Source organism: Psammomys obesus, unplaced genomic scaffold (genome assembly GCF_907164565.1).
Source record: "Psammomys obesus unplaced genomic scaffold, mPsaObe1.curated_primary_1811, whole genome shotgun sequence".
Taxonomy (NCBI): Eukaryota; Metazoa; Chordata; class Mammalia; order Rodentia; family Muridae; genus Psammomys; species Psammomys obesus.
Window position 1 is genome coordinate 785037 of NW_026591086.1, and position 17306 is coordinate 802342.

The 17306-nt window shown below is 42.3% G+C and overlaps 1 protein-coding gene across 2 annotated transcripts in view; it reads left to right on the top strand.

Annotated features, from left to right (window-relative positions):
* The window catches only part of Rnaseh2b (ribonuclease H2 subunit B), a 56022-nt gene extending 40746 nt beyond the window's left edge, over nt 1-15276 (top strand). Inside the window, exons 10-11 of one of the 2 annotated variants that reach the window (XM_055609527.1) lie at nt 2310-2390; nt 4527-5132. In XM_055609527.1, coding sequence (XP_055465502.1) covers nt 2310-2390; nt 4527-4640 — 195 coding nt within the window. In that variant the 3' untranslated portion in view covers nt 4641-5132. Of the gene's footprint in view, nt 1-2309; nt 2391-4526; nt 5133-14303 lie in introns of those variants that run through there. The other variant, XM_055609528.1, reaches the window with a different exon arrangement.
* Nucleotides 15277-17306: the final 2030 nt, after the last annotated feature.

Below are 17306 nucleotides of genomic sequence, written 5' to 3' on the forward strand. Positions count from 1 at the left end.
TTTTTTTTTTTTTTTTTTTTTTTTTTTTTTTTTTTTTTTTGCTCCCTTTTCAAGGATGATCTCCGAGCCTTATAGCAATGTGGGTCCCATTTAAGGCTAAGCACTCAGTAGCCATTTGTTTGCAGCACCTTGACTCAGCACCATGAGTCTACATTAACCAGTGACTGCTTTAAAGAGAACTTCCTCTTGTCAAGCCACAAGACAGCACTAATCTTGAGTCCTCTCTGACCTGCTCCTAACTTCTGCAACTTCTGCCAGGTCTCCAAGCACCTGAGCACCCTACTCCCTGCCCTGCGTCAGTGGGGAACTGCTCGCCATAGAGAAGGGGAGGGGGGCATCTTCATGATTCTGTGTTCATATAGGCAGCTATCAGCTCTGCTTTTCTGGCTGAAGGCCTGTCTGGTTCATGTTGTGCCTCCATTCCATACCTAGATGGGAAGGTATATTCTTTTGTTTTATCTTTTGACAAAGTCTCATTCAATAGCTCAGGCTCTACTGCAACTCATTCTGTAGCCCAGGTTGACTTTGAACTTATGGCATTCTACATGCCTCAGCCTCCAAGTGCCAGGACTGCAGGCATGTGCCACTGTACCTGGCATCCTTCCATTTACTTTGTGCTGGTAGGTCATTATTGAGGAATAAGCCAACCTTGGCTTTGACAATTCCTTTGCTAGAGATTACTCTGTGGCCAAGAAAAATCCTTCTCTGTTTCTTAGTGCAAGGAATTTCAGAACTTGCCTGTCTCTTTATCTTGTGTCCTGGGGGCTGCAGAGGAGGAAGTAGGGATGAGTCTGCATTTCTTAAGGCACTGGTGCTGCCATGTATGTGTCTGGTATTTCCAGAAGAGCATAAAGGTCAGTGCAAACCCAAGATTTATGACCATGCAATCTGCCCTCTGCACAGCAGCAAGGCCATCCGCTCATCTCTGCTTTGTCTGTGAAAACTGTGGTGTGACTTTCATTTTACATTGTGATCACAGCTCTTAATATTTCACAAGCATAGTTGCAAAAGGGTTCTGTGAACGGTAAAAGTATGTGAACATTTACTTAGCTGCACTGGGCCTAATGGGCAGAATGTGTATGAAGACTGAGATCAACACACACAAATGTTATTTTGTGGGGTTTTTTTTTTTGCATTAATTACCTTTACTTTGAAACTGTACGTGCCATACAGTTTACATTTAAAATAAATGTTAACATTTGTGATTCAAAGAAGAAGAATGCTAGCTTATATGACAGTGGTAGATAATGATTTGTACAAACTCAAATACGATGGTATAACCTGAGGCAGAGACACAGAGTAAAGAGCCCTATAGTCTTTTCTTTTTTCTTTTTTTTTAAGTAACTTTTAAAAATTTATTAGAATTTATTCACTTTGTATCCCAGCTGTAGCCCCCTCCTTCATCCGCTCCCAATCCCACTATCTCCAGTGGCGCAATCAGTTAGCGCATGGTGCTTACAGAACAAATGATTTTGAAAAAACATGAGGAAGGTGGGATCAACAAGATGGCTCGGGGGATAAAGATGCTTGCTGCTAGTTGTGAGTTCTTGAGATTGCTCTTTGGGATCTGTGTAGTAAAAGCAGAGAGCCACGTCCCTCAATTTGTCCTTTCTCTTTCACAGTATGCTGTGGCATGCGCATACTCACATGCACACACAATTCATAACTAAATGTATTTCAGTTAGATTGGTTTGGTTTTTGTGGGGGTTTTTTTTTTGTATTTTTGTTGTTTTGTTTTTAGTCTGAGATCTAACTCCATATCCTCTGCTTCCGCCTGGAATGTCTGCTTAGAGTCTTGTCCCTGGGAGGCCTGTCCGCAACAGGCCTGTGTGCATGAGTGGAGAAGCTAAGTGGAAAGGAGAAAGCAAGGCAGGAGCTGTGCAGAGTTGGTGGTGGTAGAATATGCTGCCTATGTTTAGCAGGGAACACTAGAACAGGCCAGGGCTGAAGGGAATGGGTTGGCCCTGGCAGAGTGGCTTTAAGCGGGATTTTCATCCCTAATTTCCATGCCTTTTATTGGATCCCCAACTGCCCTTGCAGTCTAACCACCTAGAAGTCCACGGTGCCTGCCATATGCAAAGTAGATTTCTGTCACTGAAGGACTGACGGAGCCGAGTGCTGTGCCCACTCAGGTGTGGCTCGTCACCACCAAGGCTACTTCTTGGGAGAGACTCGTGGGTTAGACCCCCGAGTCACTTGTCAAAATGTGACGGAGTGTGAAAAGTGTGGATCCCAAGGGTGTGTTTGTTTATTTTGAATGGATGTTGAGAGGACGGTGTCTGACATGCTTCGCTGCTCTAACATTGCAGAAACAAAAGTTCTCAGATGAGCCTGTAGAAGCGAAAGAAGATTACACTAAGTTTAACACTAAAGACTTGAAGACCGGCAAGGTATGTGTGTCCAGGGATACGGCAGTGGCGTGCGTTACAGCCCCAGTGGCCTTGCATGTTTCCAAGGATGTTGACCGCACTTAGGCTTTTGACCAGGAAAAAATGATTAACTTGTGTTTCTGACATCATAATTCATTCAGAATTGTTCACGCTAGTGTTAGATTAGTAACATTTTGCAAATCTGAGAAAAGCCGTGTTCGTACAGAAAGGTCCTGAGTTTTACTGTGTATTTGTAGAGCAGTGGATGAAAGGAAAGCAACTTCTCTGGGAACTTTTTCTCAATCCTCCTGCCAAGAAGGTTCCCAGAAATTATAGTAAATAACAAACCTATTAGTTCCACCATTCAGCATTCTCCCTGCAGATGTCTGCTGAGTCATGTTTTTTGCTGGGTTTTGTTTTACGCATGAGTCACAAGTAATGTGCTGCCTTTACAGCCCTGGTCTCTGCTCTGCCCCTTCATTTAGCATTATGAAAGTGTGCACCGTTAAACCTCCCTCGCCACACTGGTCATGTGATTTTATCAGTTCCTGTGTTTGAACATTCAGGTTACCAACCAAGGTTGGTTTGCTTTGGAAGGCATTCTTATTTAGTGTTCTGCTCTGACCACTTCATTACCCACAGTTTAGAAGACTCAGAGTACAGAGAACACCAGCCTATTCAGGCGGTTGAAACAGATGGCTAAAATGTTTTACAGAAATGCAGGGAAGCTATAACTCCCAGATGCTGCCAGCAAGTGTCCTGCCTCTGTGGCTACACTGAGTGTTACTTTTATTTCTGAAGACAATTCCTTAACTAGAAACATCTGTGTTTCCAGGTTGCTCATTGGCTCTCTGCATTTGTACAGACTGTCAGTTGTGACCCTTGCCTGTTTCTATGTTGGGACAGCAATGCTGTTGATCTCTGAGAATTTATTTTAAATTAAGGCCAGTAATTCTTTTCATAATGCATGCAGGACAGAAGAAAATTTCCAGTGTATTTTTAGCTTTTTTTACTTGATTTTTTTAATAGTTGTAATTTTTCTTTCTGAAATTAGGTATATAACTTGTATTTATGATTTTTCTTTTTTTTCCTTCGTGCTCACCCATCCCAAGACACATAACTCCCATTTAGATTAGCAACGCATAGTCCTTATATCTTTTTTGTTGTTGTTTAATCTTATTCCTTGGGCTTTGATAGCAGAAGAAATTCCAATTTTAAATATTGCCTAAGTAGCTTAATCTCCCAGCATTCTGTATACATGGGGGCGTTGTGAATTTCTCTGGTGGAAAGTTTTCTTCCCTGTCTTCTATGGAAAGTCCACTTCACTTCCCAGTGGTCCCATCCTCCCCCCCTGCCCCGTGACACCAATGAGAGCAGAGCACTGTGCCAGGCTGACAGTTAAATGCATGGGGCAACTTATCTGAAAGAGACCATGACTATTCCTCATCCACCCAAAAGTTAAGCCCACTAAGTTGCAAGTGACAAAACAAGGGGCCAGGTACAAGAATAGTGCCGAGCACATAAAAGATATATGAGCACACCCTCATCCAGAGCTCCTGGAGGAGACAGGCTCTCTGTCACCACAGGTACTCATTCGCATCACTGATGCTTTTTATCTGCAAGCTGCGCCACACCAGTGATGTTAGCTGCTGCCACTGTCTTCAACACACACTTAATAGGGCACTGAGCAAAGCCGGTGACAGGGATGAGGTAGAAATCTCCAGGGCAGGGTGGTATGGAGTCAGCTCTTTGGAAAGCATTTTCCTGGAGTACTCTGCCTTGTAGGGGTCTTTTGAATATGACAGTGCTGTCCTTGCTTTCCTGTAGAGCACAAACAAAAACATGGTGGCTGGTGTGAATTCTTTATCACTGAGTGAATAACACAGGCTATCTGCCACTACTGTTGCCCCCTTTTTGCCTGTATTATTACACTAAGTGGACCCTCACAATGATGCCCAGAGTGTGTCATCCTTAGAGCATTCCAGCTGCTCAGAATGGGGCATGTTTCCCTCCCTAGTGAGTATGGATGCTGAGTAGGTAGCAGCCCAGTTTCCACCCTGGCACTCATGTCCCCATTGAACCCAGATGCCTAAGCATGTGATTTGCATGTATGATGATTTACAGATATTGCAAATCTCCTTTTATTTTTATTAACAGAAAAATAGCAAAATGACTGCAGCTCAGAAGGCTTTGGCGAAAGTTGACAAGAGTGGAATGAAAAGCATTGATGCTTTTTTTGGTGCAAAAAACAAAAAAACGGGAAAGGTTTGAAGCATTGAAAATGAAATCCAGTGAAGCAGAAAAAGAAGTTTGCCTCTTGCTTGTTCTGTCTTCTCTCTTCTTGCTACTGCTAGCTCAACCCTAAGTCTCTAGCTGAAAAACTAGGAGAGGTGCTTTTCACATTCTGCTGATACCTGCCGCGTTTTGACTTTTGTGTCTAACAAACTATGGGAAAGTAATTGTGTGAGTTCCTGATGGCTCCTTTGGAATGTATGACATGATGAAAAGTCATCAAGGGAGCAGAGTTTACGGAGGCCCAGCTTCCCCAAGTGCTGGCCGGCTATTCTCCACTCTGTCCTGTGTGGCTCCCAACGAAATGAACTGGACACCAAAACTGCTCATTTCAGTAACTCCTATAATTAGCCATAATTTTGTTTGGATGAATTCATGTTCTTTGGGAAAAAAAAAAAAAAAAAAAAAAGGTAATCTCTCACCTTTCCATTATGCAGACACAACTAGATAATTTTTTTTAATAAAACCGTTTTCAACAACTCTGCAGTAATTTTGTTGTCTTTCATGCACTGTCATTTTGTGTTTTCCCCCAGCCTCCTGGGTATTCACAAACAGGCTTGTAAAGGCCTAGGGTGCAGCTCAGTTGGTTGAGCATGGGGGATGCTTGCCTTTCATGCTTGAGGTCCTGGGTCAGTCTCTGGTATTGCCAAAAATAAACACATGAATGCTTTTTTTAAATTACAGTATAATTTTCAATTATTTGGATGTTTAATTATTCAATAACCATTTTTCTATACAGCTCCTGTACCCGAGGCTCAGGGCTCATCAGGAAAAAGGGGCAGGGAGATAGACTGTAAGAGGCAGAAGAATAGGATTCTGCTGGGAGATTGTCTCCTAGAAATGACAGGGGCTTCACCCATGAAATCTCATCAACATGGCTGCCTCAACAAGACCTACATGCTATGGTGGAAGAGGGACAGGGCCACTTAGGGATGCTGAGAGCTGGAGAAGTAGTCTTTTCCGAGGGAGAGCGCGCCTTTAGTTATTCCGTATCAGCTGGCCAGTCCTGAAAACATACATGCGAGTGACGCTACACAGATCGAGCAGGCTATATTTATATATTTAGGAGTGTGTATTAAAGAAAATTAAATTAAAGAGGTCATGAATTTGAGAGAGCAAGAAGAGTAAGTATATGGGAAGGGGTGGAGGGAGGAAAGGGAAGGGAAATAAATGCAATTATAATTTAATTTCAAGAGATATTTTTAAAAGCTTTTTTTCCCCCTAAATCTTAGTATTTGAAGTGTCATGGTTGCTGTAAATATTTGTCCAGATCTTTTATTGCTTCTTTGAAATAGTTTTCAAAATGTAGGCTTAGTGGTGAAATAAGTTTTTCGTATATTTTTCATATATATGTGTATATAAATACAGATATATGTGTGGAAACATTTCACCAAAACATCAACAAGTAGTGTATGTGGTTTCTTAGCTTAAATAAAAGGCATCTTACTATTTTTTTAGCATTTTTGTGTATGTATATATGATATGTAGATGTGTGTATATGTGATTTCCAGCAAAGATATGCTACAGCACATGTGTAGAGAAAGCCTGGGGTACATGCTGGTCCATACTTTGCCCTGATCGAGAGAGGATCCATGTTCTGTGCTGTGTGTACCAGGCTAGCTGGGTAGAGTCCTGGAGTCTCCTGTCTGCTTCCTGCCTTGTCAGCAGAGTGCTGAGTTATAGGAGTAGGGAACTGGGGGTTTGAACTCAGTGCTTTACCCACTGACCCTCTCCCGAGCTCTTGTATGGTTCTAACATTTTTCTGATTAATAATGATGTTGAAGATTTTCACTTTCGTTAACCAATTGTCATATAGAAAATTGTTCCTGCTCTTCATTCACTTGGGATGGTGGCCAAATGCTTCATATTGTGAATTTTTATTAGCTATCATTTTAATTAATAAGTAAGTTACAGGTAAATAACCCTGGACTTTGTAAGCATCTATACCATGAATAATGTCGCACATACTAGTTTCAGGCTCTGTTATTGTTGCTATTGCTTTTAACGCATATCTTCTCTATTTGCTTTCTTTAAAGAACTTTACCTCTCCGTTTACTTATCGTGAATTTGTACTGGGAAAACTGTAGATTTTCCTGTGAGTTATACTATTAATTCTGATGGTCATTTGTTCTAGAAGGGCCAGGAGAAACCCTTCAAGCTTGTATCTTGTTTGTGTGTGTATGATATATGTCTCTGTGAGTGTGTGTGTGTGTGTGCGCGCGCGCACATGCTGAATGTGTTTGTGCGTGTACAGAGACCTGAAGCTGATAATCAAGTGTCTTCCTCTCCCCATCTCTGCCTCACCCTCTCAAGCAAGGACTCCCACTAAACTTGGAGCTCATTGGTACAGCTGGGCTGGCTGAACAGCGAGCTTGAGGGCCCACCTGATGCCCCCTTCCCACCTCCAGTACTAGGATTACAGATGTATGCAGCCATACCTGGCTTTTTATGTGGATTCTGGGATAGGTCCTCATGCAACTATAGGTACCTCACTGGCTGCCCCTGGCCCCACCCATATCTTTTTAGGTTGCTGCCATCATAATTTCTTCTTTTCTACAGGTAGGACAGGTTCTTGTACTTTGCCTGCATAACTCTTAATCAACCTTTTCCCCCAAAATTCTAGACTGCAGAAAGATGTAGGTGAGCTGATAGTTATGGAACGCTGCCATTTAGTATCTATAGCTAGGAAATGATTCTGTATACAGTATTTGTATACATTTCTCTTTTTATTTTATTTACTTTACATCCCAAGGGTGCCCCTCTCCCTCCTCGCCTCCCAATCTCCCCCTTCCTCTCCTTTCCCTTTCTGCAAGAAAAGGGGAGCCCCCCACCACCATATCAGCCCTCCCCAGCACATGAAGTCACATCAGGACTGAGCATATCCTCATCCCCTGAGGCAATGAAAGGCAGCACTGCCAGGGGGAAGTGATCCAAAAGCAGGCAATAGAGTCCATGGTAAACAGCCACCTCCCCAGCTCGCCAGGCACCCCACACGAAGACCAAGCCTCCCATCAGTCACATATGTGCAGGGGCCCTAGGTCCAGATCATACATGCTACTTAATTGATGTTTCAGTCTCTCTAAGCCCCCATGGGACTGGACCAATTGTCTCTGTTGGTCTTCTTGTGAGGTCCCTGTCCCCTCCAGATCCTTCCATCTTTCCCCCAGTACCACAGGACCCCCAGAGCTCCATCCCATGCTTGGCTGCAAGTCACAGCATCTGTCTCAATCCGCTGCTGGCTGGAGCCTCCTAGACAACAGTCAAGTTAGGCTCCTGTGTGCAAGCAGAGCGGAGCATCATTAATAGTGTCAGGGGCTGGCTCTCTACCATGAGGTAGGTCTCAGGTTGGGCCAGTTATTGGTTGGATATTTCCTCAATCTCTGTTCCCTCTTTATCCCTGCACTTCTTGTAGGCAGGGTAATTTCTGGATCAAAGGTTTTATCTGCACTTCTAAACCTATCTTTTCTCTTTTTTTGGTTTTGAAATACTGGTATCAGTATCTCTAAGTCAGTATCTACCGATGTGTACTGATCCTTGTAGAGTCCTTTATCAGGTTGAAAAGATTCTATTCCTTGTGCTTCAAGTTTTTAGCCTACGTTAAAATGCTAACAAATGTTACATTTTATCAAATTTTTAATCTTTTGAGATGATCATAAAAATTTCTTGTAATGGAAATGTCTCAATATCAGAGTTATGAGGATTGAAAGTCTCTTTGCATGCCTAGGATCAGCCTGATTTGATTGTGTTTATTCTTTCCAAACACAATACTGGGTCTTACTTTCTAAAATATCATTACAAATTTTTATTTCTCTACTTCTGAGGGATACCAGCCTATAGTTTTCTTCCCATATAATGCTTTTGTCTGCTTTTGCTAACAGTGTGTCTTAGTTTGCCTTTTGTTGCTATAATAAAGACACTGTGACTTAGGGTACAGCTTAGGGAGGAAAGGTTTTATCTGGCTTACATTTCTAGACATCCAGGGAGGTCAGGGCAGATACTCAAGGCAGGACCCTGGAGACAGGAACTAAAGCAGAGGCTGGGGGAGTGCCACTTACTGGCTTGTTCTTCCTGGCTTGCTCAATTTGCCTTCTTATGCCATCCTGGACCACTTGCCTTTGATTGGCACCCACCCACAGTAGGCTGAGCACTTTCACATCAATCATTAAATCAAGATAGTGCCCCATAGGCTTAACTGTAGGCCAATCTGATGGGACCAGTTTTCTCAATGGAGGTTCCCTCTTCTCAGATGACTGTAGCTTGTGTCAAGTTGAAACAACAAGAAGCAGAGGAGAAGAAAAGAAACTAACAAATACATGGCTTTAAAATGAGTTGGAAAACATCTTTATAATTTTTAAATATACATATACTATAAATATTCATATACTTATAGGGATGAGTGTTTTGCCTGCATGTATGTTTGTGCACCAATTGTGTGTAGTGCTTGCAGAGGTCAGAAGAAGGCATCCTGATTCCCTGGAACTGGAGTTGCAGATGGTTGTAATAGGTGCTGGGAACCAAACCTGAATCCTCTGGACGAGACCAGGAAACACCTTTTAGTAACTTGTCTTCCAGGAGGAATTTTGGAAGAAATTTTGTTTCTTCCTTATGAATTAGAATTCGCCAGTGACTGATGAGCCAGGAATTTCTGAAGCAGTCTCTAATTACAATTTTGATTTCCATAGTACTACTCCAGTTTTCTCCTTTTCCTTGTTCCAGTTGTAGTAATTTGTCCTTTTGTTGTTGTTGTTAGAATATGTTAAGCACTGCTAGGTTTCTATACATGTATTGAATGAGTTTTGATCATATCCACCCAGCACCCTCTCTTGCTCCCCTCCACTCCTTGGATGTCTTTCCTTTACCCAGGTCATTCTTCTGCTTTCACACCTCCTTCCTCCCTTTTTTCCCTGCTGTGGCCCATCAGTTTTATTAGGTTGATTAGTGATATCTTTTAAGACCATCAGATTTCTTGACACAGGTTGCCCATCGTTTGTCCTATCTTCTGCTTGTCATCTGACGTACTGCGCCCATTTGCATGTCTGATACTGGTCACTTCTTGATTAGCCCAGGTAGGGTATCAATTCCTTTTATCCCTTCAGGACCATTGTCACCTGGCTTGTGCAACCTGAAGGGACACCGTCTCTGGTTTTCGCTTTTCTTTTCACGTAGTTGCAACAAGCTGACGCTTCAGATGGTTTCTTGGTGTTTGCTTGTTTGCCTCAGCATCTTGAATGTTGACTTTATAATTGTTAAGTTCAGAAATCTCTGGGCCATAGTTTTTCAAATATTTCTCCGCTGTTTTCTTTCTATGCTCGCCACACCCTCAGACTTTGGGGCTCCATATGTGCTAGGCCACTTGACATCATCTTGACATCAAGTTTCTGTTTTCTTCTTCTTCTTTTTTTTTTTTTTTTGTTTTGACTGGTCCTCTGTGTTTTCAGTTTTACTCTGCATCCTCTATTAACCTCAGTTAGTGCTATTTTCCACATACTGTACCTGTCATCTCTAAATATCCTTTGGTTCTTGTGTGTTCCCATTACTGCTATTATATCATAGTTGCAATACCTTAAATGTCCTTGTCCACTAGTTCTGCTGCCTTTGTCATTTCTGAAATGGTTTCTGGTTTTCTCTTCCCTTTTAGTTTGCAGACATGTTTGTCCTAAATTACTTACTTTTTCACAGTGGTAGAAATTGAACCTGGTCCATAAACATGATAGTCAGGTGCTTTATCACTGAGCTACATCCCAGCATTTTTTTTTTCTGAAATAGTTTTAGACTAATACAAAAGAAGGAAAATGTTATGGAAAGTTTATGTGTACCCTTTACCCTGTGTTCCATAATCCTTTGTGTAGACATTAGAGCAGTGATCAAACCCAGGATATTTATAAGGATATTGTTTTGTTAATCTGTAACCTTACTACCTTTCTAATGCTTTCTGTTCCAGAACTCTATTTCATGATCGTGCATTGTGTGAGATTCCCTAGCTCCACATTTTTTTTTTAATTTTCAGGATTCCCTTAGTGTTTCTTTTATCTTTAAAGGCTGTTGGCATGTTTGAGAATAACAGTTGCTTATTTTGCAGAATGCTCCTTGCTTTTTGAGATACCCTGAGACTCTGCTACTATTTTGTCCTCCACAGAACTTCTAAACTCAGTCATAGCCATACACTGGATAGTTTCTGCATTTGGCACTGATCTAAGAGCTTGGCATGTAATAACTCATTTAGTCTATATAACAGCTAGAGTTACAGACTAAGGAGCCATGGTAACTAGGGAGAGGTTGTCTGCAGCAGGAGGAATAACTCAGTCTTGAAGTCTAGGGAGTTATCTAAAGAAGCCTCTACTTAGATGCACTCAAGATATTAACTTAGGTTGATGGAAAGAGTTGCAGAACGGATTAGTATGAAATGAATTTCAAGTTTGTTTAGGAAAATACAACATATGCTTAGATTTAAGCTTACCTGTTGATAGCAAGGAAGACTTAAGGACTTCAGCAATGCCTATGTGTGTATATGTGTGTGTTATTGTAATCTACAGTTCAAAAGATTAAGTAAAAATGTTTTGTTACATTCATTTTTAATTTACAGATTTTTGGGGAGGAAAGGAGATTATTTGATGGATTGGCCCACACACCTTGGTTTCTTTGTGGGTGCTGGGAATCAAACTCATAAACTGTAAGTTTATGGAGTATATTGTAGGGGCTTACAAAGAAGAAAGGGGTGCTATGAAACACCCTCAAAAAGTCAAAGAAACTCTTACTATGTATGGGTCACGAAAAGGTCCAGGTACCTCTTTTGTCTATAAAAAAAGAGGTTCATAATTTTATTCATCAGTGTTTTTCCAAATCCTTTAGAGAACCTAACACCTTACAGCTGCCACTGGAGTACAAAGGTTAGCCATGGTTTGTTGGCTGCTTTCACATTCTTATTTGAGAAATTCCCCCAGAAAAAGGAGTGTTGCCTTTATGTAGGTAATCTTCATGAGCTTCTGTTGGGCTTTGGCTAGCTATGGTAAAATTCTTGACTTGCAGCCAGCAAGAGGCTCAAACAGGATCCAGAGAGTGATCAGTTCTTTCCTTTCTGGTATTGCTTTAGATTTCCTGTCTTTCTGTCTTGCCTCAATAACACTCACTTCCCTTGGCCAATGGAGGCCAGCTCCCAGCAGCAGGAGCTATGGGCTGTTCAGTTGTTTGTCTTGCACAGGCCTAGGTATGGTACATGCAGTAGCAAGATGTTAAGCATATGGAAGACCTGATTTGTCTAAATGATTGGAAGGATTCAGTTTTCATACCTTCTTATGTACGGAGATTTACACACTCCTCAGGTTTATGTACTCTTTGGGGCTGTCAGGCTGAACCAAAGTTTTCCTAGCTTTGTTTAATAGAACTTTATAGTTTCCAAAGCAGTCACATATCATTGTATAAGTTAATCTTTACAACCATCCAAAGAGAGGTACTACCCCCTGTTTTACAGGTGCCCAAAGTAAGGCCCTGCAGAGCCAAGATGGTGGGTTTTTTGTTTGTTTGTTTGTTTGTTTAATGCAGTCAGTCTCAGGCCTCTTTCTTTTGGCTTCCTCAGGGCTCTTGCCTCGTTCTCTGTATAGCTTGTAGCCATTGTACTAGGCTTTTCTTTTCTATTCTGATGAATACAAAAGCAACTGAGGAAAGTTTATTTCATCTTAAAACTTATACCCCATCATAAAAGGGAGACAGGGCAGAAATTCAAGGCAGGAACCAAAGCAGAGACTACAAGTACTTACTGTCTTGCACTCCATGGTTTGCTCAGCCGTCTTTCTTATATACCCCAGGACTGACTCAGAGGCAGCACTGCCTTCAGTTGGCTGGGCTTTCCCACATCAATCATTAGTCAACAAAATTCACCATAGTCTTGCCTACTCACCAATCTGATAGAGGCGTTTTCTCAATTGAAGTTTCTTCTTCCCAGATTTGTCAAGCTTAAAAAAAATAATAATAATAAGTAAACAATACAAACAGGCACAACAATTAATTGTTGCATGGCTCTTCCTGAGAAGATATGCACAAATATATGTTTACTCCAGACAGGACACCAACAACAACTAAGTGAAGATATGATTCCACTCATGTCTAACCCTGTGAATCAGTCAGTTTTGAGGCATCACTTACAGAACTGTGAATGGGGGAATCTTTACAGGAGCGTGGATGAGTCAGAGGCAGCTGCATCATGAAACAGACCACCCAACATGAGTAACCATTCAAAGCAGCTGCATTCTGGAGCTCCTTGAACAAATGCAGGTCCTTCACTTCAGCAGTTGTTACAGCATCTCTGAGTTTTCTGGGAGCCTTGTGAATCTTCTAAGTTTTAGGAACTTCCTGAAATTTGTGAGTTTTATTTCCTGAGTCTTTATTAACTGTCCCCCAGAGAGGAATATTTCAGTTCAGAGGAAATATCTACACAATAGCCATTTATCCTAAAGTAGTTTCTTATAATGAAATTATAAATTTGTAATAGAAAAACAAGAGGGGAAAAATTAAACATATTTTGCTTCATCTTCAAGTTTTATTCTTAATAAGTTCTATAGGTCAGTTTGTCCTCACCAGACCCAAACTGGAACATAAAGTTTCTGTGTAGCAGGTGAATTTAACTATTAGGATATCAAGATTCAACTTTCTAGAATTTACTGTGCTGTGTTAATGTTATTTTGCTAATCAAGCCTGTTTGAGAGGGCAGAAGACATTAGGTGAGATTATAGAGGAATAAGAGGTCTTCATAGACATTAAAGTAGTCTTCCTTGTGTGCATATGTGAGTAAAACAGTGTTGATAGTTTTTTCAAAAGAAATTGAGGAATGAGCTTAAATTCTCTCATTTCCTAAGAACATGTTCTGAGAACCTACTGTATGTCAAACGTGGCTCTAGGTGCCAGATATGAAGCTGATGGTGTGGTAGACAAAAAACAAACAAACAAAACAAAATAAACATTACCTGGAGATGTTTCTATTTCAGGGTGAGCATGCAAATAACCTGCCAGGTGGTGGGGGCCAGGGCTATGGAGAAAGCCAAATAGGGACAGGGCAAGAGTTCTGGAGAGGGAGAACGGAAGGAGGGCCTTGCTACCTTTATATCATACCCACATTGTGGGATGGAAATTAATATCCTCAGCAAGGTCTCACACTCTGAAAGGGGCCAGTTTAGAGCTGCTACACGTGTACAGTTAATTCTTCAGGGATGTGAGGGCCTTCTCCCTGAAAGTCTATGCCTATCTGTTTTGCCAGACATTCAGGTGAATGTGAGGCTCGTGCTTGAAAAACATTTAAGGGGAAAAGGAGGAGGAAGCACAAAACTGAAATCACTTAGGAATTATTCATCTTAGGATCATGTTTTCATGCATTTCTTGTGTTTTCCCTTTTTTTCACAATGATGGTATCCATTCTACGAGTGATATAAACATTGTATTATATTTTAAACATTATATTGTACACTTCAGGGAGAATTTCTTTCTAGTCAACTGGTTTTATCCCGAGATGAGATGGCCAAGCTGGGGGGTGGGGGATGGAATCTCCAGCTGAATACACTGCTGCTACTTCCTGGGATCCAAGCTTCCAGCCAACCTTTTTTGTTCTGTCAGTGATGCTTGGGCTCTCACATGGTCCATTTCTTTCCTCTCCAGATGCCAGCACAAAGACGAAAAAGGGGCAAATGACAAGTGATGCAGCCCACGCAAGGCTCGGCTGCTTCCTGTGCAACCTAAGATACCGCAAAGTTTTCTGCTCTTACAAAAGCACTCTGCACCTTCAGGAAGACCACCAGGTGCCTGTAGCATCTGTTAATGGACCAGTGATGAATGTGCCATCTCTTAGCTTGACCATGGATGTGCTGGGAGATCTCAGCAGAGTGTTCTGTGCTGCACTTAGTTCAAGCTACCCTTGAGTGTGGATCTGAGGAGTGCAGCTGCCTCAGACTTCAAAATGTCCAGAAGAGAAGACTTCCTGGGAAACCAAGGTCATTCCTCCAGCCTGACTTGTTGGCTTCCCACTTTTGTTGAGGTGCCTTGACAGAAGCACATGAGTCCACACTACAGGCTCCAGCAAACCAACTCTCAGCCTTTTAAAATACTTACCCGAAACCTGACCTTCTTTCCTTCTTACCAACTTGGCAGCTTCCAATGCAATAATGATGCCCAAATATGTACATTTTATAACTTCTTAGAGTTATAAACCTGGCTTTGTTTTTAAAAGATTTGTCCAGCATGTGTATTAGTGTGATCTCTTAGAGCCAGGACAGAGTATATGAGAGAGAATTGGGAATGAATGAATGCCAAAAAGCAGTTCGGGGGAGCATGCTCAGCAAGGCTCTTTTAAGGAGGCAGCAGGAGGTTTGGGGCAGAAATGTCCGAGGTTCAAGTGACTGTTGCACTGGGCACACAGCAGGGCAGGCTGGCTGCTGCTCAGCTGACCTCCCTTGTTCACAGAGCACCCCAGCCTCTTCAGAGAACAATCCTGAGTTCTGACTCTCAGCCAAGCTGAGCCTCATTCCCCAGCAGTCTCATTTCCCCTTGCCTCCTTCCCAACATGGAAATGACGGTGAACGCTGGTGCTTTGGTGGCTGAGAAATGAATCTGCCTCTCCAAATCCAACTCTACAGAGCCAGTGTGGGGGGCTGGGATATAGCTCAGTTGGAAGACTGCCTGCCTAGCATAGAGGAGGCCGTGGGTTTGATCCCCTACAGCACCATGTAAACCTACCATGCCAGCACTAAGGAGGTGGAGGCGAGAGAACCAGGAATTTCAAAGACAGTCTCAGCTGCACACAAAGTTAGAGGCCAACCTGGAATGTAGATGATCCTGCTTCAGAAAGAGTACCCACTCTTCGCAACACAGGCTTAGAGAGAACCATGCAGACAAGCAGATTCGGCTTCACTTTGGGACTTTGTTGTGGTGGTGGTGGTGGTGGTGGTGTGTGTGTATGTCTGTGGGTGTATAAGCATGTGTTTGGGGGGGTAAGTGTGTGTGTGTGTGTGTGTGTGTGTATATCTGTGTGGTTGGTGTGTCTGTGTTTGTGTGTGTGTGCATGCAAATGGGTGTAAGAATTATGGGTGTGTTTATATGTGTGCATGTTGTGTGGAGCCCAGAGGACAGTCTTCAGTGCCCATCCTCATCTTCCCACTGTCTCTGAGACTCGTTACTGTGTAAGCCAACCAGCTGGCTCCAACCTTCTATGGAGTCTCCTGTGTCTGTCTCCTGTATTTGCCTGCTGTGTCCAGCTTTTACCTGGGTATCCAAACTCAGGACATCAGGCTTGAGGAGCAAGTGCTGTACTCACTGAGCTGACTCCCCAGCCTGTATAACACTTTTAATAGACGTAATTGACGAGGAGATAAAAATTGGAAGGAAAATTATTGGAGAGAAATAATTTCAAGTTTTTGTATTGAAAGTGTAAGTGGTATTTCTCCACCTCTTTTGGAAATGTTCTATATAAATAAACATGTATAACTTATGTCAGAACAGCTGAAAAATTCTGTTAGTTTTTTTGTTGTTGTTGTTTTTGTTTTTGTTTTTTCTAATAACATTAGATCCTTGAAGTCTCACTCAGGATTTTTACTTTTACTTGTGTCTCATTTTTTTAAGTTTCTTGGAGAACCTTGTCACACATACTTCAATGTTTCATGCTTCCTACTCACACCTAGCAAATGTTACCAGAAACCAAATAGTGGGTCTTCTAGCTCCTGCAACTTTAACAGTCTTAGAAGCCCTTGGCCCTTGATCCTCTTCCTCAGTCGGGAATGTAGGTTTGGCTTAAATTGTGTCAGTGTGTAGGTGAGGCTGGGATTAATTTTGTTCCGAGGTTTTCTCAGGGCTTTATAATGAAACTCAGCTGTCCCAGAGCATGTCACAGCCAGGCTGAGAGCCACTGCTCCTGTCTACAAAACAGCGTAGAGAAAAACAACCAGCCTGGGAGAGCCCTAAGTCCCACAGTTGCTGTGAGTAAATTCCCAGCAGATAGTAACCAGGGTGCTTTAGGAACTCGGCTCCCAGTGGTGCTCATGGCTTTCTCCATGGGGCAAAGTTAGGGTACATTGTTTCCACACCATTAGAGGTTTTGAAGACATCTGGGCCACTTCTGGAAGCAAATAAAATTGTATAATCCTAATTTGTATTGCACTTGGTCTCATAGTTTGCAGGATCCGTTAGAAAGTTAGTGGAGCTCCGCTCTCACCGATATTACAGGAAATCGGGCTCTCGAGACCAAGCTGCACTAGAGAGCTGAAAAAAACCTGGTTCCTTAGGCTAGGTGACCCAGCTGAGCTAGTGGTCTGGAGAGAGACAAGCTCAGAATTATGGATTCATAGTCACTTTAACTGTTTGCAGCGTTGTTGGATTCACTCTGTGGTCATGGGAACATAACTGTGGTGGTTTAAATGACAATGGCCTCCATAGGCTGGTATGTTTGAATGCTTAATCACCAGGGAGTAGAACTCTTTGATAGGATTGGAAGGATTAGGAAGTGTGGCCTTGCTGGAGGAAACATGTCACTGGGTTGGGCTTTGAGGTTTCAAAAGCTCACCCCAAGCCCAATCTCTCTGTCTCTGTCTCTCTCTTTTTCTCTCTCTCCTGCCTGTGGATCAGTATGTATTTCTAACTTCTCCAGCATCATGTCTGCTTGTGTGTGGACAT